Consider the following 23,213-nt stretch of genomic DNA (forward strand, 5'->3'; position numbering starts at 1 on the left):
GACCTGCTGCCCGTTGTCATTGCAGGGCAACAAGGTCCAGCCAAAAAGCTGTTCAGTGAACTCCCTTGCTGAGAAAACACACAGACTAGTCCACAGGCCACGGTCACACGGGCTTCACGATTCAGGAGGAAAACCCTAGAAGAAAATGCAACCACACCTGAAGATAGGCCATGAAATCCCATTACCACCTTGGCTCCATCCCACTTCACCATTTACTTGGTGCATGGTGGGCAAATGTCAGGCGCTGCCCAGCCTCGAGGGCACCGGACTCCAGCTGGCACCCACAAACCAAAACGCATTTGCATTACATATAGAGTCGACACAATGAGAACAGAGGGCTATGGACAAGCTTATGGATTTGTCTGGGCCAAATTAAGAGTGGTGGGAGAGCTGCCCTGCTCCCCACAGGTTCTCCTCTGGGGTGAGTGCCAGAGGTCTGCTGAGAAACCAGAGCAGCAAAAGGTGGAAGGAACCTTTTATACTGCAAAGAAAGTGTAGCTACAAAAACTGTAAAACCAATTTTTTTCTGACGTGTATTGGGAGAAAAGCAACAAAGCATGTCTGTCGGTAACAGCTGAAGCACAGAATTCTCTTGGGTAGAGTCAAAGCATGCATTGCTATTTAACATATTAAGTGCATACAGCACATGACTAGTGTTTGTAACATAAAAAAACATGGACAAGACAGGTAGGAGGTCAGCTCTGACCCAGAGAGAGATTTTTAAGACCAGCACTTGGTTCAGGGCCTGGCACAGGGACTGCTTCCAGCTCGAGTTGCAGAAAGACCTTTGTAACCCTAAGCTGCAGCTGCACAGAGTTAAAAGGTTGCTCATCAGATCATTACGTTGAATTTCCAACCTAAGGTGACCTGAATATTCACAAATAGATCTTCTCCTGCTTTCACCGAAATATTTTTGCACTTTTAGCATTAGAAAAAGCCTCACCCGTAGCTTAGGAGCTTCTGCCCAAGAGCGGAGCCTGGTGCAGAGCTGAAGCAGACCTTACCCTGAAGTTCGGCAGCGTCCCAGAGGCTCACAGTCTCAGAAGGAACCGGATTCAAACTCCACTGCTATCACCTCTTCCTCCAGCAGTTCACAAAATACCTGCACCCATTTCCATCCAGACAAGGACAGGAGCAGTGGCAGTGAGACCCTCGGTGCCGGGCAGCCCGGGTGGCCTGGCGCAGGAACGCAGAGCGCTCCAGCCTCCTTTAGCTGTCTTAGCTACAGGGATTTCCTAAATGCCACCTCAGATGCCTCCCCGGCTGAACAGCTGGTATTTGCTCTGTTATCACTAACCACCACCAGACTGAACAAGGAAGACAAGGTTATTTTCATGTAACTGGGCTCCTCCAAGTGTCATGCATATGTGAATTCACGCAGGCAGAGAGAGAAACCTCCCTCATTTTCTCTCAGCCACAACAATCCTAAAGGTTTCATGTACTCGGAGGAAGACAGGAACTGAATATAACATGGGCAGCATGTTCTTAAGCCCAGTTGGCAATAATTAACCCTTTTTCTTCCCACTAGCACTGCACCCTGTTCATGCTGCAAGTGGCTCTCTCCTGTGCTGCTCCTCCCACCCCTCCATACGTCTCCGTGTGCACGCTGCAGGTAAACAGCTTGCAAGGTCCCAAAAGGGATTTGGAGGCTCTGAGATAACACAGTGCTTGGCAAAAATAGGACTGGCACTCAAGGGGCCATTCTGCAGCCTCCGAGGGAGTCGATACTCCCTGTGGAGACACGCCTGTGCGCACCAGGAGCCCAGCCTGCAGCACGGGGGTTCACGGGGGTGAGCTGCCATCTGGTCCCACATGCCCACGGAATCCGTACTGGGAGCGGGGGGACAGTCACCAAGATGCTGAAATCTCCCTCAAGGCCCGGAGCCAGCCAACACCCTGAACTGCACGTTTTTGTCAGCAGCTAACCCAGCTTTCTGCAAGACAGGGAAAGGGTGGTTCAAAGAGCAGCTACCACCCACTCTGTGGGGTCACCTCTGATTCCTCTTCATGAGTTTGCAGCTCGATTTCTCCTCTTCAAAAGTGACAATCCACCCAAGCACAGATCTGCAAGTGCCTCAAGGAGCTTGAATGACACAAAGAGGTACTGGAGGAGCCCAAACCCCTTGTGAAATACAGGTGCTGGCAGAGTCTATCACTTGCAGAAAGGTGGAAGCAAGCAGCCAAAGAGTGAGGAGAAAAAGAAAACTGGTCCTGTCTGCTGCAAGGAGGTGCCACCAGCAGCACGCTGAACTCAAGACTTCTGAGTACAGGTATACCCTTCCCAAGCCTCACATACCTTTATCCTCCATTTCTTTTTGGCACCACAAATAAATTTACTGTAAATACTCTTTCATTAGGCAGAGGGCACCACTTCCATCCCTTCTACGTATTAAGGGTGGGCCTTTCATCACCACAGCACGGTGTATCACCCTGCAGATGGCGAGGAGGGAAAGAAAGGGGCTACAGCCATGGATGGCAGAGATCTGAATCCACAGCCCTGTCCCTGGTACCACATCCATTGCACAGCCTGCCCTAATCTGCCTCCAGCTGGACAAAAATGATAAAAAAATTGGCAGGAGGTGGTGATTGTCCTGGGAAGGTACTCCCAGGGCATCAGAAGCAAATCGCCAGGAGCTAGGGCAGCTCTGTCTGACAGCCTGCAGCTCCAGCAGTCACCGAGCCTTTGCCAGCTGCTGCGGGCTGAGATGCTCCCGGCAGCAGAGGTGTTATCAGGGTATTCTAGTTTATATCTGTCCAGGTCTGAATATTTTCGATGAAGATCAAGGTAGGAACTGGTTATCTAGATCTTTTTACAGGTAAGGAGGGGAAGGGAGAGACATGTATCATTTATTTCATTCTAAAAGTTAGAATCTAAAATCTATCCTCCTTCTGCTTAGAAGATACCTACATCAGGTGAGCTGAACTGCACTCAGACACCTATTTCCACTTCTCTCACTGCCTAGGCAGGGGATCTACATAAGCTGATGCAGAGAGCTGACTAGCTGTGGCCAAAGGGACTTCTTGTTCTGCCTCCTCTACTTTTGTTGTATGAAGAGCATCTTTGCTTCAGGTCCCTCTACAAAAATAGTTCATTTCCTCAAAGCCAAAGAAGATCCTTGGGTGAACTGAAAGGTTGCTGAGCCACTGAGGTGGCCTCCCAGAAATAAACCCCTTAACTTGTGTGAAGAGAAATTACTATTTTATAGCCTGTAAATCAGGACTGGGCTGGTGAGTGCATCTTTTCATCTTTACAGGATGACAGAAGAGGTTATAGATCTGTAATGCTGCAGTTAATATTTGTTCAGAAAGCTGCCCAGAGGTGAGCACCTAACAGAAATATGAAGCAAGAAGCCTTTGAGAAGGACAAAGGAACAGAAGTCAAGGGCTATCAACTCCGCATGCGAGCAAGAGGGGATGAGGGATGGTTACCCTGCAAAACCCCACCTAGACTAACAGTCATGGTCCCCTCCAAAGGGTACGAACCATCGTGGAAATCCAGATGTCTGTCTTCAGTCTCAATATCCCCAGCAGTAAGAAGAGGGAATGCTGCCGTGGAGTTGTGCAGCGTGTGGTAAGAGCTGAGCCCTGAGCTGCCGGCAGAGCAGCACAGCAGCTTGCATTAACTTACCCGCCAGGTTAGTTTTAAGTAACATATTAAGGTACTTGGTGCTCATTAGGACTTCCATTAGCCAGAGTTAAGGATTAAGCCACCACTAGTGCTGTCTGCAAGGTCATTTTCATCAGCAGCTAGTCTTTGGGGAAGAAAGCAGAAGAGTCTTACAAAGCAAACAAAGCTCTTAACCAATGCTAGATCAAGCATTCGTAGCAGCAGAAAGGGGAGAGCAGCTGGTGATCCACATCTGGGGTGCTGCCGAGTAAGGTAGCAGCTTTTGGGCATGCCCTTTGATGCTGTGCCCTCTGACTGCAGTGATCACCAGTAATTAAGCATGCCTGCAAGGGAACAGAGTTTCCAGCCAACCCTCCCAGCAGCTGGCTGAAGGAGACCAGCCCCAAGCGCCCACGGGTTAGCAGACAACCCTGCAAGCATCCATTAACCAGCAACCAACCTCCTACCTCCCTGCAGACCCGCGTTTAACCCAGAACTCACAACCCTCCAGACAGGTCACAAAGGGACTCAAAGGAGGTTGTCAAGAGTCTACATCAGCTCTCTACCTCCAACTGCTGACAGAAGCTCAGGTAGGTGGAGGCAAGTGCTTATTTCTACAGCTTGCAATTTTAAGTTGCTTTCTCTCCCTTGCCATGGGAGACAAAAAGCCTATACTCTTCCCAAAACAGTGGGTGAGGGGGCGTGGGTTTTTGTTGGTTGGGGGTTTTTTGTTTGTTTGGGATTTTTGTTTGTTTTTCTTCACAAAAGGAAAAAAAATAATTTTTAAAAAAATCAAAGGAACATTTTAATAAAATATGAAAACCCCATAAATTCTTTTCAGAAGGTCCTTTGAAACTGAAAATTCATCTTCAGGTATTCATAAGGAGCAGAAGACTCTCTTGTCTAAGAAGAAACCAAACCATCCGTGGTTACAACTAAGGGCAGGCCAGGGCCAGGTCAGGATAAGTATCTGTCGAGACACAGGAAAGGAGCACAGAGAAAAGCAAAAGCTTCCATGTTTTAGTAAGTCCAAAGTTCCAGTCTACACACCCCAGAAAGAATACAGGTCCAGAGAGGCGTGACAAGGATTGAAGATGGCTTCTCTACAGAGAAGAATTTAAAAGACTAGAGCTCTTCAGATGTCTAAGGGGAATGCGACAGATCTACAAAATCCCAAAGGGCACAGAGATGCTCGCAGGCAGCACCACATTTCACCGTTACTCCCAATACAAGAACTGAGGACCATCAACTGAAACATGGTGCAGGTTCAAAAACAAAGCAAGAAGGGCTAACCTGCACAACTCAGTTCTTTCCTGCAATGTGTCGTGACTGCATATCTTTACTTGGTTTTGAAAAGCAGCTAGATGAATTCATGGAAGACAAATCTACCAAGGGTTCATAAAACATCAATAAATTGTTTCTGGATTACCCAGTCCCTAAGCTGCAGATCCTAAGAGGTGAGGGCACACACCAGAGAGCTGCTCCCCCCAGGCTCCCCCTGCAGCATTCACCAGTGACCCCCCAGCACTGGGGTATCTTTCTAGCCAGGCCTTTGATGGACCCAGCCTGACCTTTTCCACACTACCTGGAGGGAACTTTTATGGATTTTCCTTATGTTTATTCACTTTTTTTCCCATTCATATCTGGATACATCTGCATCACTCTCACCTCAATCCCATACAGAGAAGTTGTTGGGTTTTTACACTTCCAATGTGACACCAGGATAACTCCAACTTGAAGTGTAAGATGCTTTACCAGCTTACAAGGGCATAGTTTCATCTCTCCACCCCAGCGCAAGCTCCTCAAACTGAAGCATAGCAAGAAGCAATTCCAAGAGAAAGCACAGGAGATCTTGAGGCAAAACCAGGGAGCACGAGGATAGGGACTACATCAAAAATGTTGCATGCATCACTACTAGAGCTGACACTTCAATTAATGCAGAGAGCACATTTCCTTTTCTATTCCAGTTGTTAACAGATCACATGGGGGACAATCCCATAGGAGACGTCATTATTTCCTCGAGCAGTCTGCCAGATTTCCCCCCCCCCCGCCCCACGTTTAACCCAAATTTTCATGTCCTCAATTTGAATTTCCAGCCCTTTGACTGTTTCTGCCATTCTCCTCTGCACTCCTCCCAACATAATGATACGCTTCTGGCAGCAGCCAGCACGAAGCTGATAATACCCTGTTACTGCAGCAACGCTCAGGCTCCCGGCCCACCCACAGCCCAATATGCAGATCACCATGTCGCCTTCAAACCCCTATTCAAAACTACCCCCCTAACGACACTTTCAGCATATCTTTAAACATTCCTGGTCTCCAGCTTTCTTCCTCTCATCAGATCACATGTATTTTGGGTTATTTGTTGCTGGAGGCATTAACAGCACTTTATCCAATTTTATCAGCGATTTTATCAGCTGTTTTGGCTGTGTTTCAGTCTTTCCAGATTCTTTTATACCATATTTTTCTGTGACTAATTAATGTGAAATTTCTGCTACTTTGGTGGCACCAGAGCATGTTATTAACATGGTGTTAAATCTTCATTGTGAGGCGACAGAGGAACATAATGAGAAACCCCAGCATTAAGTTTTAAAGAAAAAATAAACCAATAAGGCACAAATCTGGATGACTATGTCAGTAGTCCAAGGAGGGCAAAGGGGATTCCAGTCTTATTTACCCTTTTTCCAGTGTATTCCAATAACAAGTTTACGGGTAAACTTATCCTACCAACAGCATCTTGGCTACAGTAATAAAAGCTCTCTATATTATATTATTATATATAATACACACTGCTATAGCATTGCTCTTTCCCATTCTTGTATATATTCTCATACATTTAGCAGCAGTACAAGATCTGGACACAGAAAGAAAGAATGACACCATCCACAGAGGACAGAGACAGACTAGAATCTATACTCACCATCCTCAGACACCGTCCAAAATCTCCTGGTTCAATCACAGCTCAGTCTTTTCTTGTTCTTCCACTAGTCTCACCTGCAGCAAAGAGGAGACAAGCCAGAGCAGAAGTTTAGATCAACAGTAATCATACTGCAGTATGAACACAGAGGGAAGAAGAAAAAAAAAAAAAATCAAAGCGTGCAAGAGGCCAGCACCCTGTACCTATCACTGCTAACTTCTATTTAGTGCCCTTTTCAGGAGTTGCTGGAAATCAGATTCAGCATCACAGGGGAGACACCAAATCCTTTCAGTCAGCCACCACACACAGCACACAGGACTTGTTACCCATCAGCACACACCAGCCAGGACCCCAGAGGTACAAAAAACCACATCTCAGGGGAGCACAGGAGGGAGCTGAAGGAAGAAAGACTTGGTCATTATGGTTCGAGGACCTGGGGAGGATCCTTCTTCATATGAAACTCGAGTGCTTGGCAAAGATCGCTGTGGTCTTGGGAGGAAATCACCCCTACAATCAAATCTTGTCCTGCCTAGGAGGTAGGGCAGGAACAAGAGCTCAGAGTGCCACGCAAAAGCCAGCTGCCCCTTCTGCCAGCTTTCCCCCCCACTAGCAGGAGGCTGCTCACAGGAGGCGTTTTGTAGGAAGGGAAAAGCCAAGCAAGACTTGAGCAAGGTTCTGCTCTGAGAAGATCCTTTCCAATAGCACTGGATGATCCCACAGGCAATCCTGGGATTTTCATGGAGGAAGAGACTCTTCCTCGAGGTTTTCAGATCTCTCTGACATGGGATCATTTGATCCCCAACGTATCTCTCAACAGTTGAGATTCCGCCCCCTGTTCTGCTCTTCCAGCCCCACAAAGGGGACTGAATGACACACAGTTAAACATTGCCATCGAAAATGGGCTGACAGCCTGTAGCTGTGCTGCACACTCCCATTCCCGGTGCCACTCACCTGGCTGCACAGCCCCTTCACTGTGCACACAGGTACCACAGAAATCTGCACACGTGTGACCCAATGGTTTTTAAAAATAACAATGTTTTAAGTGGGGATGTTCACTATTTAAGTGTAGCCTGAAGATTGCTTAGAGCTCATCAACCAAACCTGATTTCTGTCAGTCACCAGCAGCCTGTAGCACGCCAAAGCTCCAGGAACACTCAAGGTCTTTGGTAAGTTTTGCCACCACTTATTTTAACCTTTTTCCTCCGTAGATGAAATACAAATGTCAACAAATGTGGAATTGGAGACTGACACCTTCTTCTGCCACTGAGGAATCAGGTTAGCTACAGAAGAGTTTCCGAATACCTGCTCAAGGCCTTCCTTCCCCTTGGGGATTTCTTTCCCAGCCCTGAATTAAGTGAGGTTTGACACCCACACATCAGAAGGCCAAGCTGAACGCCAGCACTGAGGAGTCATTTCTGAAATGCAATCTTCATGGTGAGCAAGCTGCACACAAGTCCCTCAGCACTGCTGCGCAATGCAGGGGGGAGCTCCCAGCCTGCTCCAGCAGTGCTGTCAGGTAGGACTAATTACCCTTGTACTTTCAGTTAATTTCTCATGTCCTGCCATGCACTCGACAAGAAAGGGCAGGAGAAAGGAATGGGAGTTCAGGAAGGATTCAAAACTTGCGCAATATATTACCTTACGTTTAAAAGCAGATCACCAAGTTTCAGGAAGATATGGAAAAAACACACAGTGGGAATCAACTTTTTTAGGAAAACTGAAAAATCCAAATACTGCAATATGTCCCTTCAAACCCAGACCTAGACTGTCTCTTTTCAACTATAAAAGCCTTTTTCCCACTATTTAGCAAGATGACCACACATATCAGACTTCACATAGAGAAAAAAAAAATCTAGTAGCAGCTTACCATGCCATCAGGAAGAGTTGCTGCCAATTGATGACTTACAAATTAGGTGAAAAGCACAATTAACAAGGGAAGTAAAATGTTAAGTATGCTTTGTTCACTAGTCTGAAGATATCTGAATTATTGCTACACCGAATGACACACGAGTACTTTTCCTGCAGTACGCTTTGTACCAATTTATTAAATCATTGCTAATGGCTACTTCGGTGTCTCCCTTTCTTCCTTTAGAAGTCGGTAATCGCTAGAAACTGCAACTCTCTTTGGTTACGTCATGTTTGAGGATGTTCCTCCTCGCTCCCATCCCCCAAGCTACTCTTGAACGCCAGTTGCCCAAGAGGAAGGCAGTTCAGGCAGCCGCATTAGCTCAGCCCGCAGGAATGCCGCCGCTCCTCCACCCCCAAGGGCTTCCTCCTCCTGGCCAGAGCACGGATGAAGCTGAAGGGGCTCCTGAGGATTTATGGGGTGAAGGAAGCCAGGAGATACCACAAAAACCCAAGCGCTACTTGTACCACCAAGAAAAGCCTTGGACCTCCAGCGCTATCTGAATTACACCTGGCCCAGTCCACCCATCTGCAAGGCAACTTCATTCATGTACTTGTGCACCTCCCGTTTCAGGAGTGGCTGTGGTCCTCCTCCTTCCAAAGGCTGCCGTGTTCAACTGGCTGCCAGCTCTGCCGCTGTGGGTGGCGGTTTCCTGCCCTCAGGAGTGGGAACGGCAGCTGCCCAATGCACCCAGCACCACTGCCCAACACCTCTCTGGGCTGGCACCTACCACCTCTCCCATGAACGTCACGCGTGTGGTTTTGCAGCTGCTCAGGGAGCTGTTTCCCATGGAGGAGGTTGGACTTCCCCAAAATCCAGGTCAGAAGCTCCCCTAAAATCTTGGTCACAGGGGACGGGCTGGAGCTGGCCACCTGCTATATCCAGTCGAGGTGGAGGCTGACGCTGCCAAATTAAATGAAGAGGGGACCAGAGACAGAGAAAGACAAGACAAAACGGATTAAATTGGAAAGAAGATAAGAGAACGATGCCCTTTCACGCATGGATGGAAACCACGGCCCAGAGCCTCATGCTGTTGTGCTGCCGTGCAGTCCCAGGCAGAGCGCAGGGACTGCGGCCCCACCGCTGTGGGTGGCAGAGCTGGGTGCCCGCTGCCCTCCCCGCTGCCTGGCCGGAGGCAGGCGCAGGACAACGCGAGCAGTGCCAGTCTGGCTGACGAGGCCGGCAGGGCGATGCTGCCTGACGCATCTGGGTTGGGGGAAACAGAAAATAACTCACTTCACTTGGGCATTTTTATAGCCTGTATCCTACCCTGGAACTATTAATCTCTGAGCCAAACCCTCAGATAACGAGGAAGTGTCAGAGTTGAGAACACTCATAAAAAAAAAAAAAAAAATCTTACTCTGCTCTCCCCATAGCCCTCTTGCCCATGTGACTCACACGTGTTATTGTATACTTCGTTATGCAACCGCGTTATTTCCTCCAGGGATCTTTGCCTCTCCCAGCGCGAAACAGAGCAGCAGGGACTGAAGCAGCAGCCGCCTTGAAACCTCTGCCCTTGTTTGCTGCAGATGCTAAAAGAGACGCGGGGGCTGTGAGAAAGGACAGAAGGACCAAGCTCTGCCTGTCCTCCTCCAGGACGCTCAGCCACCACCCGAGCCAGACATTTCACAGACAACCAGTGACTATTCTCCATTTTCTGAACTGCAGCTCTGGACTCAAACACCCGGGTTGCCTCTCAGCTTCAAGCCAAGTCAAGGTGCGATAGAAATGACGTGCGCTGGAAAACCCAACTCTCCAAGCAAGCAATTAGGCTGTCAAAAATCAGAAGAAATGTTTACTCTCTCTGCGCCTCTCCACATCTCACGGAGGTGCCATGAAAGCATACTGCTGCTTCACCAATCTGTATTTACAGAAGCCTCACAGAAAAGCTTGTGAAAAGCTTAATAGCCCTGCCTTCAGCACAGCTCCATTAAGGACAGCAAGCCAGGCTTAGGAAACACTGAATAATAAGGAACAGCACAGCCGCTCCCCGCGATCACCTGCCGTAGGCACACTGCACGGAGCAGAGGTCCTTTGGGAGGGAGGAAGGATGCCTGTCGGGGCGCATGGGGGTACTTCAGACTCACACACGGAGCTTTAGAAAGATGGGAAACACAGCAAGCGCCGATTACAGCTTCCAGCCTCGTTAGCGCTGCTGCGACAGCGCTCGGTGCGCACCCCAGGCGAGGTGGGTGGCCCCTCTGGCAGCTCCACGCTTCCCGCTAAGAAACTCATTTTTAATTGCTTATAAAGCTTCGCCAATTGTTTGCAGTTGGAGCGAAACTCTCTGCACTCAGTGCCTGCCCCAGGCAGAGATTTCGTTTTAATTTCAGCTAAAATGGTAGAGTTAGTCCTGATGTACTTAATGGGGAAAAAACAAGTCCCAATATTAAACAGGGGATGTTAGAAGAAACAGCCAGGAACCCTATTAGCCTTATTTTGATCCCAAATGAAACAGAACAGCCATCTCAAGCTTCTCAACTAATTAGAGGCTAAAAATATAATTAATTGTCAGACCACATAGTTACATGCAAAGCAGATTGTACGGGATGGTCTTTGTTATTTTAAGCAAAATTACAGGTCCAAAGGCTGTTTCTAATGAAGGCCGCTACCAGCTGGTCTTCAACAACAAAAAAATTTTACTGATGAGTAACTATTAAAAAGATTGGGCTACCAGAGCTTAGGAATGTCACAGTAATATCAGATGACGATGACAAGTTGCCAAAGTATTCGGGTTCCTCTGCAAGGCTAAGTGATCATAATTTAACTGCATCTGGGTATAACCAGAGGCAAGGTATGAATTCAGAGATCCAGAATTACCCACAAGATGAAGGGCTGTTGGAAAACAGCAGGTCATGTGCCTTAGAGAACCCCCCCCAGTCACCTCTGCGTGAGATGCTGGACAAGGAGTAGGCAAAAAGTCTACTGAAATAATATATAAAAAAGTAGTAAACAGGAGAGGTGGCAAACTGATGGCATTTCTGTCCCCAGCGCTGCAACTGCCTCCAGGCTGGCCAGAGCTAAGACAACAAGTTTGAAGCAGAAAGACAAAACCCATCTAGTGATTCAAAGCAAAACAAGCTCATGTATGCAGCTTAAAAAAATAAAATAATAGAGAAGACTTGTTCAATATGTTTAAGTATTTATGCAAAGTACAGTCAGCTCTGGGCAACTCTGCTGACAAGGATATAACTCAATCCAATTACTGGGAGATGGAGTTTCAGAATTGCATAAATTTCATCAAGCTTATGAAAAAAGCTGTCCTTTTTACTTAATAGGGATCAGATACTACTTTTTGTCCAGGTCTGAATATGTGAATCCCCACAGGCCTCTGAGTAAGCAGAGCTGCCCGCAATGCCCTCGGCACACCCCACCTCCAGCTGCTCTTCCAGAGGAGATCGGTGACTCGGGATTACAGACAGAATCTCACATTCAAAGTCAACCCACCTGCGAGATGTGGGGAGGGTAGATGTTCTCCCCGTGCAGGAGGCACCTCCCATGGCACTGCAGCTCAGCACATGCATTACCCATCCCAAGTACCAGGGGACAGTCTCAGAGCAAGGAGCAAGACCCGGACATCACCTCGCTCAGCCCACGGCACAGAACCAGGTACTGCCCGAGAGCTGAACCACTCTGCCTTACGCACAGCCCCCATGGCAGCTGGGAGAGGGTCACAGCTTGCAAACCCTTCCTGGCTGTCCAATCTTAAGAGCCAGTTCATGATTAAAATGCCCTGAAAGTGTTTTCCTTCTTATTAAAAACTACCAAGGCCTCTTTGAAGACTGAGTAGGCTCCTCTTGTATTTGAAGCAGGAACATCTAGGTTTCAAACACGGGATTGTACCCAAGAGATCAGACCAGGACACATAAAGCAGCTCTTCGCTGGTCTGCAGAGACCAGGGAAAGCTGCTGTAGCCAGAAACGCTCCTGACTACACAGCACCATCCTACAGGAGAAATTCACCTTTTGACCCTTAAAAACATACCCAGATTTGGCTAGTGCTTTGCTAGTCCTGATGCACACTCTCAGACCAAGTTTATACAGCTGTACAGTGAAGATGTCAGGGGCCATCCTCCCAGCCAGCGCCATTATCAGTCACGGTAACACAGTGTAACACACGGATAACATGGGGACAGATTATCCAGCCCTGCCTGGCGGATAGCTAGGCATCAAGGAGAGAAACAGTATATGCATGTGCCAGCTACAAAGGAGGGTAGTTGAATGTGTGTGCATGGATAAGATTACAGAGAGTGCAGAGCAACAGGAGGACAGAAACCAGAGCCATGCTGGGAGAGCAAATCCCAAAGGAAGTGCTGAAGAAGTAGCAGAGCGAGGGAGCGAATGGGCAGAGCGAGCTCCGGGAAGGGATTTCAGGAGCACAACTGCTGTGGAGTCAAATGTCCTGAATGGTGAAGGGGGTAAGAATAATTTGGAGATTTTGCCGAGCTCGAGGTTTTTTGCAGCAGCAGTTCCAGTACAGCAGGTAAGGCAGGTTGAGAAGAGGGACTTCAGTCCGAATGGGCTACGTACGAGGGACTTACCATGAAAGTGGGGAAAAAAATCAGCCACAGGAGGTGAGCAGGGGCAGAGGTGAGCTCTGCCTTTAACAAGGGAGAAACTACACAGCACGGGGAAAGATTCAGAGGCAGGTGAGAAATTGAGAATGAGGGGGAAGGGGAATGGTGCAATATAGGAGAGGAATAGACAGCACAGGGTCAGAGGCAAGAGGACAAATCTGAGGAGAACTTGTGCCCGGTGCAGAGAAAGGAGTGCCATGAGAAATGCGGAGACCCAGGAAGGCACGTTGACACAGTATTTTGCCTGTTTCCCCTCTGAAAAAACAAGGTCTTCTACAGTAAAAAGGAAGGGGAAAGAAGACTGGAGAAGTCAGAGGTGTGTCTGGAGCAGCCACGGGCTTAACGCCTGACAAAAAAAGCAAAAAGCTCTTGTTTAGAGAAGACCAGAGCGCATCCAACATGAGCCTTGAGCCCCCAATGCCACAGGCAGGCCTGACCCTGGAATGCTGCAATGGATGCGCTGCTGCCAGATGTGAGAATACACTTGAGATATGGGCTGGAGATCAGAGCTTGGGAAGAGCAATCGAGGGCAGAGACTGGTGGCCACAGGGGATTCTGCTGGAGCTGGGCTGGGATGAGCGACCCCAGGGTGGGAACGGCACCGGGGCACAGACAGTTTTGGGGTTTGTGCTGGTGAACGGTGGAGGACTGCCGAGGGTGGAACAAACATCAAAAGCTGCAGCCATGGTGGGAAGGGTGTGGAGAGAGATGGAGGAAAAAATGGGCAAACAAGACTAGAGCTTGGGGGAGGAAAATACCACCAGAATTTGAAAAATGCCTAACTCAATAGGCTGGGCCAGAGACACCCACACAGTGAAGACCCCTTACTCATCTCTGCGCTCTAGTCCCAGGGAATTGCTAAGCCTGGGAACAATACTGAAGTGGCCAAATGACAACTTGTTTTGTGGAAAAGTGAAGAAAAAGGGGAGACGGAGATCTCCACAGCGCATCCAAGCCACAGGACCACTCTGTCCATCCCATCCTTTCCTCTGCCAAGGTTGCCCTGCCATGTCTTGCTCAGCCAGGCGTCAGGAGAGATGGATACAACATAGAGGAGCCAGTAAACAGTTTACACCACACGCACAGGCAGACAGACTGACAGACTCCAGCTCGGAGGACACCTACAGCAAGAAGGGTCCAGCAGTGCCACCCAGATGTCATCAAGATGTGCAGGATTACAAGGGAAGAGAACAGAGCCCAGCGCTTTGCCAGACCCCTAACGAGCACCGCTATCCATCACTGCAATGATTTTAAGCTTAATTAATTTCAGCAGCATGCCTGCCTGCCAGCTGACTCCACTCTTTACATTAAGAGCAGTGAAATCAGAGTTTCAAGGGGAAACCAGTAACTGCAAAGGAAGCCCCACATACTGCAGAGCAGGACCATCAGCATGCCTTACTCAGCATCTCCTTTCTCTTACCAAGGCTGTGGCAGTGAAATACTTTGCTCTGCAGGCGAAGCAGCCCAGGGCTGGGGGCAGCCGGTGGCACCAGGTGGCAGCAGCACACCAGGGACGCTCCCCTGCCAGGTCAGCCTCTGCCTCCTCCTTCATCTTCCTAACGAACTGGCAGAGAACAGGGACTGGCAAAGGCTCTGCGCGATGCCACACACGCTGCCATCGCTGCGCTGATTCACTTCCCATCTCAGCCAGCGAGAAGCTGAGACACCAGCAGAGAGCGAGACAGACCCCTCATTCATTTCAACGGCACCTGGAGGAACCATGAACCTAAAGAGTCCTCACCACCCCCGTGCCATCCCCACCCTCCAGGCCTTTCATCCCAAGCCGGCAGAGAAGGGATTTGAAGCCAAGGCTCCAAGCTGAACTTCATAACCACCGGACTAACAGAGACAGGAAGCACAGCTTTGGCAAACATTTCCAAAGCCCCCTGTAACTCCAGCCCGTTGTTCTCCAGTTTTGTTTGCTTTTCTTTAAAAAAAGCAGTTGGGACATTTCAAGTCACAATTAAGCCTTTATTCAAGTACAAACAATTGCCTGGTCCCTACCCAAAGCAGCGCAGATGGACCCATCCCAGCTGCAATCCAGGCTCCTGCCTGCTCCCAGTTCTCTGCCTGTAGCCCCAGAGACACGCATGGGCACGGGGCTCCCTCTCATTCTGCTCCTGGCAGCCCCGTTACCTCCCTCCACACCGCGCCGTGCTCAGATTTTAACTCAATCTCAGGAAGGAAACAGCAGGAACTTCAAGGAAATGGTGCCTGCGCTACTGAGGTCACATCCCCAAGTCTCCAGGCAGGAGAAGCACTGTTTAAACTGGTCTCTGTGCAAACACTCATTTCTTCTTATGCATCAGGAGAATTCACCTTTTAATTCCCATCAACTTGTGGAGTCTTTGACAGCCGCAGTTTTCTTTGAAAGGCAGTCTTTGTGACTGTAGAAAAAAAGCCTGAAATATGCAATCCAAACACACCAGAAGGGTCAGAAATCAAAAGATAAAAGTCCTGAAGCGTGCCACTCCCCGTCTCCACCCCATACCAACTCTCCCCAGCCAAGTTCACGGCTCTTCAGAGCACCCAGCTGCAATACGCTCGTACTCACCATCTGGGGACTTTAAAATAATTTCAGCTAAACAGCAGCAACACAACTTCAGCCCAGTTGCTATTACAAATGTAAGTTCTATTACTCTCTTACACAGGTGTGTAAACATACCCATCCGGTATTATTTCAGAAGTTCTAAGGTTTCCAAGGCATCTGCCTGCAGCCAGCAGGACCGACAAGGGAAGCATACCCTAAAGGCAGCTGGAGGCCAGGCAGGATACCTCTGGCATCCAAACTGGTACTAGACTAAACTGGTACCTGTCTACAAGCATCTGGATCCTCCCTAGGATTCAACAGAAACAGAGTCTGAAAGAAAAAAAATATTTCTGTTATTCCAGGTGATCGCATGCCCTATAACAGTCCTGCAACACTATGGGGTTTGACAGCCCCGAGATGGCCACGCTTCCAGCTGTGTCTCCTCAGCACCGAAACCCCCGGGCTTGCTGTACATGTGCTGCTGACCAGAGGCAGAGCCAGGCCAGAACCATGAACCACCATTCGCATACAAAATTTCTAGGAGAGCCTGTTTCCTCCAAGGGTAATTTTCCTCCATAGGAAGAAAAATGAATGATTTTTTTTTTAGTTACCCACATAAACACATACATGAAGAAGCTACAACTGAAACTAGAGCAGGTCTGAGAGAACAACAACACATCAAGATTTCTTCTCTTGACTCACCCAAACCAAGTCCCCCAAACCAAGCCCAGTTTTCTCAGCAGCCTCCCCACAACCAGATGCACCTACAAGAGGAGGAGGATCCTACACCAGGGTCTTCAGCAGTGACAGCAACTCTCAACCCCTTGAAACGTAGCTGGGAACACACATCCCTGCTGAACACTTCTGCTCCTGGTGGAAACCCAGTTCCTCTCCAAAACTTGCAATAATTGCACCATTATCAAATTAAGTACACAGCTCCACCTTCCACAGGAAGGATGCTCTAAAACAGTGATGAACACCTGCTCAGGGTTTCTACCACCAAGCTACAGGAAGACAGATGATCACAAGAGGAGAGGAAAACCCTTGAGTTGTTACTAATAAGCTAAGAGCTCACTTTCAATTACACATTCAGCTTGAAATTTGTCGCTTTTTGCTGAGCACAGGCATTCAACGGTCAAACCTGCCAGCTCCTGCGGAAGTGACGGGTTTGCGGGCAGCTTTTCCGGATGGTACGTTATGACGACAGCCTGGATGTCCTCCTTCCCCATGCCACTGCAGAGAGGAGCCCTCTCAGGGCTTCGTGTTGTCGCCACTGCTCTTCCCTACCAGGCACATACAACAATGAACTCAGAAACCTGCACCTCATGAGGCTTTTCCTGGGTATCACACAGCTCCCTCCCAATACCAAGCAAATACTTAACCTGGCCTTTAACAATTCTCCTTTCCTACCCCAACCCCTGAAATCTCTGGCTGAAAAAGATTAAACTGGAGACTCTGGTCTTTAACTTCTAGGTATCTGGAGCCTTCAAAAAATGTTTTGCAATTTAGCAGTGAAAAATCATGTGAAGGGACTGCCTTGCACACTGACCTGCTTTCATTAATAAACTCACCTCAAATGATGTGGGCAGGACAGCAAGTTCAGGTGATCTTAACTGCTACCATCTCTGCTCTCTACCATGACCTTAACTGTTTCTAAAAACAGTGCTGTCCATGACATCCTCTCAAAAGGCACTCTTAGAAAGGGAAATCCCCAGCCAATCAATAAAAGGAAAGAGAAGGCAATTTGATATATATAGCAAGTCCCCTGCTTATCCAGCAGCAAGAGCTGCACAAATTCACAAGCACTGTCCCTTCCCCGCTACCAGCTTCCACCAGGACAGGGTATGAAGACGCCACCCGACAAGGTCAGTACTGAAAGGAGCCTGGGGATTTATACTCATCTACTGCAATTCACACAGATTTTTTTAGTGCTAGAAACAGAGCCTGGGATTTCCTACCTTTAGTGACTGTATTAAAAGTCATTAAGGATCAAATTCCTGCCTCTAAAAGGTTTAAGACAAAAATAAAATGTGTTAGACTTACTATATCTAAACACAAAGACAAATCTCATAAGGCAAGGGGATTTTTATCATTTTTGCTCAAATATGAGATAGTCACCTTCCTCCCGTCAGCGCATCGGTGACACGCACAGATGAAACCCCATGGCCGAACCAGCGGCAGTTCTATCGGCAATGTCAGCTGAAGCCAGATTTTCCCCAGCACTGCGTATTCATTTCAGCACACGCTCTGCAACACAAGCCAGCACCCGGGGCCGCAGCACGACAGCTCCGGGTGCCGGCAGGCATGGGGAACAGGCAGAGCGGAAACCTGCCTCTGTGAAAGAAGTCGGAGTCACAGCACTCGAGGAGGTGTCCTGCTTCTTGTATCGCTCCAGTAACAGCCCTTTGCTCTGCGATTTTTGGGGGTGGGAAGAAGCAGGAGGGGCAGCACAGTTACCCACAGCACAAGCGCGGTGGGATCCCGGCCGCTGGGCGCCCCGCTCCCCAGGGAGTGCCAACAGATGAACCAGCTGCTCGTTCGAGCTTTGATTTCAACTGCTTCGTCATTAGTAAAACACGCTGAAAATGTGACTTCCTCTGCTACAAGACCTATTGAACCTTTTCTGAGAAGTCTAAGTAACTTCCTCTCATATTTCAATAAAAGAAGGCAAACCCACAGGCAGAACAGTTTATCTCATTCTTCTGGAAATTCCTCCAGTAGAAACACCTATTGAAGAAGGAAAGATGCAGTAGAAGAGAGACAAAGGGAGGGAGGGGGTTTCACTTCTCCTCAAGCCTGTGTTTTATTATGAAACAAAACTGTTAGTCCACTTTACAGAACGAAAACACTTTTGCTTCCTCTTTTGCCTCATTTAGCAACGGCAATGAAAGCTCTGCACACTGTTTCCTAATGAGGCAGTTAGAAGTCTGCATAGAACCTCTGCATTCAACAGTTTTATATTAAAAAATAACCTCCATTTACTCTCCTTGCTGAACAAAACAGGCTCTGTCTAGGATCATCTTATCCAGCATCCAAAGGTGCTTGGCTACCCTCTTTCTGATGGAAACGCAGAGAGCAGGCAGCAGAAAGGTATCCATCTGCCCGCTGGCACGCCAGGAGGGACGACACTCCCCAGAGAGCAGTGCTAGCAGACTGAATATATTAACTTTTCAAATTACAGAAAGGGGAAAGAGCAAAGAACAGAGTAGGTAAGAAGTGATCTCGTGCCAGTCCAAGGAAGTGCAAAGGACAGGAGGGAGGGGTATGAGTCGCTTGCTGGCACATACCAGCCCTGGCATCCATTCCTCATGTGGATCTGCATCCAGTTTGTGCTGGCTGCCTGCCGGTAACATGGCTTTCCCTCCGGCAGCTGCCTGCAATATGTCTCCAGGCCGCCCTATAATGAGCACAGTACCGTGGGTGCTAGAAGCTACCGGCTCTCCTAACAGGAACGGTCAGTGGTGTGAGTCAGCCGCAGGCACAAGAAAGGACATGACCAATTCTTCAGACAAAAGCATGCCCGTTCATTCATTTCTTCTGATCATTTATTTGTCTTAAAGTACTGTAGAGGCTTCCCTGCAGGCCTAGCTCCTCTCTTCTCAGCCTGAGGCCACTCCATTAATTATCACTTCCTGCACCAAGTCTCATCCCTCACCTTCAGCAAGCAGAGAAGCTCCTCTCCAACACAGTTCTTCATGCTACCAACTCGCTGTGCTACAAAGAGAAAGCATCTGCTCTAAGGCTGGCACCCCAATAACCCACAGTATCACAACATTATACAGGAACGCTGTCAACATCATCGCTTAATGGTTCAGGCAAAGATTAATTTTGCCCGGGTCACCTCTGAAAGACACTGCCTCCCCGAAGCTCCCACTCAGTATTCTCACCAGGCACTGCAGACGCCCACTTGAAGGATCACAACTGCCAGGCTGAGGAACAGAAACGATCACAGCTGTCAGGCCAACATCAGCAGAAAGATCAGAGCAAAGCTGCTCCAGCAACAACTTTGGTTACGGTACCGTTTCCACTCCAGGCAGAGGAGCACTTGACACTGCCCTAAAGATGGTGCAATTTGGCAAAGCTACAGGGAAAGTCTGGGACCTGCTCTTAGGTCCCTTTGGGGATTTCTGCACAGTGGCTGGGAGTCTCCCACCACGGCCCCTTCCCTTACCACAGCACTTCTAATGAAAAGATTGTGTATTCTTCCTGTTATGTGCCCTTTAGTTACAATTGCCACTAGGATGATGCGTTACAGGTTCAACCCCCCCTGGAAAACAGGGACTTCACAGCTTAAACAAGCACTTCTCCTTTGAAATCAAGGTACTTTCTCTTCCCATAGGCAGCTAAATCCACACATGAAAGCCCAGTGTACATCAATAACAGACATTCAGAGCCCAATATACTTTTCATCTGCCTGAGTTAGAGACAACAAGGCCCTGAGCAGGGTGGCAATATGGGAGATGGAGAGGAATAGAAAGGATACCCAGCACTGGGTTACCCAGGGGATGATAAAACTCCCTAAATCTAGTAATAAAATGACTTTATAAAGGCACTTGACCACACAAGCTCTAGTACCAATCTGAGCCTAGCAGTGTTAAGAGCTGACATCAGTACCAAAACTCACCATCACCTGGTTAACAGACCGTCAGCTCAGCTAGACTACAAGTTTTACATGAAGAGCCACCACTGACCTCAGCTCTGTCCCCCGCCCTGGACACAGTGTTACTCCCTGCTCCTGCAAAGAAGCAGCACACAGAGCCCCTGGCACCTTGTGGAAACCAGGTTCAGACAGAGAGTTCCCTTGCTGCAAGCAAGATGAGATTTCTCTTTTCTCAGACTCCCTCTCTCTATATCCACAGCTACTTGCTGGGTTTGCACACAGACCCGTGGCCTCCAGATATCACCAGGTCACCAGAGAAGGTGTGCAGAAAGAGAGGGCACTGGGAGCTTGCTTTTCCTAGAGTAGCTGTCTCTCATCAGCTGCTTGTAAAGGGCATGGATATGAAAAATGCACGCCAGTAGCTCCCCAACAGAGAAACATTAAGCACTGGCTCTTTCTAGAAGCAGAAGATCTCCCCTCCATACCAGGCAGGTGATGAACAGCCTTGTGCAGGTGAGAGATATGTTTGCAGAGGACTGAGAAGAACCAGGCACATTGTCTAGAAGCACAAAGGATTTAGATACACAGAAGTAAAGCTGATACCCCAGAAAGAGGAGACAGAGTTAATCCCACTGCAGGGATCCCAGCCATTACGCTGTCTAACCCATTGGGACTGTAGGGAAATGGCTGCCCAGCAGCACGGCAAACAGAGGCAGGCAGATATTCATCGCACCACAACTCAGCAGCAGTTCCCCAAGCCACGAAGGCCTCAGCTTCAAAAAAAAAAAAAAAAAAAAAGCAGCACTGAACTATAGCGTCAAAGGAAATCTCTCACATACAGAGGACATAAAAGTATCAGGCTGTGACAAACCCTGGAGTCACCCCACTTGTCACACTGGAGGAGCAATGGAGAGGGAATGAGGGGCTTACAAGGGCCCAGACCTACCCTGGGGAAGTTGACAGCAGGACTCCAAAATATGAACTGTACTTCAGCACAGCCAAGGGGAAAATTTAATACCCCAGGTCACTAGTAACATACAGCAGACACAGCATCCTCAGTGATACCTAAAGCATCTTAAAAAAAAACTACTCTGATGCTTCCAGAGGAGCTCACCAAATCCCACTTCACTGTGCATCTCCCACCAACCCCAGCAAATACATTACTGCTGTACTTTCCCCACTCAAAGACAGCCTTCTGCCCCCCCAGGCTGCTCCATTTCACATCTGACTTCAGCTCCCCCAAGCCTCGTGCCTGAAGAGACTCACTTCCACTTACCCAAGTCTGACCTTCAGGGCAGCACAGGCTTTTTGGTTTGCACCCAGATGCCATGGGCTTGCTCCAAAGTTCTCAGCAAGAATCGAGCATTTTAGCCTTTGGGAAGTTCAGTCTACCATTAGGGAAGGAAGGCAGAAGTGCCTTTGGCTCTGGGGCAGCTGCAGCCCTGACCTGGCGGGAGGCAGGAACAGGGCTGTGCAGTCTGGCCAAAAAGCAGAAGTACGAGCCCAAACGATGCTGACTGGAGTGAGAAGCAACAACTCCGGGGGTCCTTACGTCCCCCTAAACCTACACCCAAACACACCGGGTCACGAGGAACCGATCGGGTGACGATGCTGCCAGGTGGTAGCGGCAGGCAAGCCGTGCTGCAGGAAGCACGGGCACCGACCTGAGCTCTGGGCTGGCAGCCAGCCACGCTCTCCCCAAGTACCCTCAGTAAGATGTTCTCAAAACAGGGTGTAGGTGCCTCACAAACAAGATACCAAACAGGACAATGGCTCCTCTCATTCCCATTAAATAAGTGACACAGGTGGAACTCTGGCTCTGTCATGCTGTGCGCTGGTGGCACCGAGTGCTACGTGTCAGTCATGCTCCAGCAATAAAGTGCACTTCCGCCGATTACTTTGAAAGATTAAAAAAATTTTTATTGTGAATCCAGGCAGTACAGTTGAAATAAGGGAGGCGACTGCATAGATTTGTGCTCGATTGCCACAAGGCACTCATCCACTCAGAGAAGCTGGCTACTTCAACAAGTTTCTAGAATAAAACAAAACAACAAAACCCTCTGAAGCTTCCAGAAGGAACAATGCAAACTGCACCCCTTGCTTGGAGCAGTCCTCAGTTTCAACAGAGACCATCACAGAAAGACTGGCAGAGTCTAAGCAATTGAACTGACTGTAAAGTAGAAATGCTTTGAGGGTCCTTACCATAAAGCTGTCACTCATAAGCAGTACCATGTCCAAGCACGTTCTGCCAGAGAGAACAATTCCACAATTCCATTTTGCAATGAAGAACTGGTCAGGTTGGAAGAGGAACAACGACTCTGCTTTCCAGTCAGTGCTGTCTGAGCTATGAAATGGAAGAAAGCTGAACTCTAGAGAACACCCTGCCACAAATGTGGGCTTAAGTTCAGATACAAGACTTTGCCCTCAAGCAGATAAGTTGTGAGCTGTGTCTACCTATGTCTCTGCTGCCAGGACAGACTCCTCCAAAGAGGGGTGGAGCTGACAGTTAGCAGCCTCAGCAAAAGTCACCAGATTTGGCTTCTTGCTAGGCCTCAGACAGAGGTGCTCAACATATAGCCTGGACTTTGCCATCAGAACAGTGCCATCCACTTTATTCCTAGCTAACACCATTCCCGAGGCTTAGGTAAAATCTCAGTCCTCGTTGCCATCCCTCCTGTGAATGCCCTGCCCGTCCTCCGCAGTGCGACCAGATCCGCACCCTTGCGAGAGACAGTGCAATATTTCTTTCCCCCAGGAAAATAAATATTGGCAAAAGCAAAACTCTATTGTGCATGCCCAGGACAGCTGACCTTCACGGGGTTTATAGTGCATGAGATCAGCTGTATCAAACATGCTGTTGAGCAAACACTCCACCTAGAAGATAAGCAATATGATCCACGAGGGAAGGAAAATTGGTATTGCTCTAAATCAGAGACTAAAAGGAATAAGGCACCTACAAACGCACACAGCATAAAAGGAAGCCTCTGAGGCCAGTAACTTGATATGTGTTGAAACAGAATATACAGACATGTAACTCTCCTCTCTCGGGATAGGCCCTGGGCAGGCTTCTCCCTCCT

The 23,213-nt window shown here is 48.6% G+C and overlaps 1 protein-coding gene and 1 long non-coding RNA gene across 3 annotated transcripts in view; one reads left to right on the forward strand and one right to left on the reverse strand.

Annotated features, from left to right (window-relative positions):
- Positions 1-23,213, reverse strand: part of MTMR4 (myotubularin related protein 4) — a 59,102-nt gene that overhangs the window by 31,401 nt on the left and 4,488 nt on the right. The window contains exons 1-2 of one of the 2 annotated variants that reach the window (XM_074844926.1): positions 8,392-8,535; positions 6,528-6,601 (exon numbers count right to left, since the gene is read on the reverse strand). In XM_074844926.1, coding sequence (XP_074701027.1) covers positions 6,528-6,530 — 3 coding nt within the window. In that variant the 5' untranslated portion in view covers positions 6,531-6,601; positions 8,392-8,535. Of the gene's footprint in view, positions 1-6,527; positions 6,602-8,391; positions 8,536-23,213 lie in introns of those variants that run through there. The other variant, XM_074844925.1, reaches the window with a different exon arrangement.
- Positions 4,150-8,973, forward strand: LOC141932007 (uncharacterized). Its single transcript, XR_012625728.1, has 3 exons — positions 4,150-4,197; positions 7,733-8,040; positions 8,617-8,973. It is a non-coding gene; the product is annotated as an uncharacterized LOC141932007 (long non-coding RNA).

This window comes from Strix aluco, chromosome 19 (assembly GCF_031877795.1).
Source record: "Strix aluco isolate bStrAlu1 chromosome 19, bStrAlu1.hap1, whole genome shotgun sequence".
In the NCBI taxonomy this organism is placed as follows: domain Eukaryota; kingdom Metazoa; phylum Chordata; class Aves; order Strigiformes; family Strigidae; genus Strix; species Strix aluco.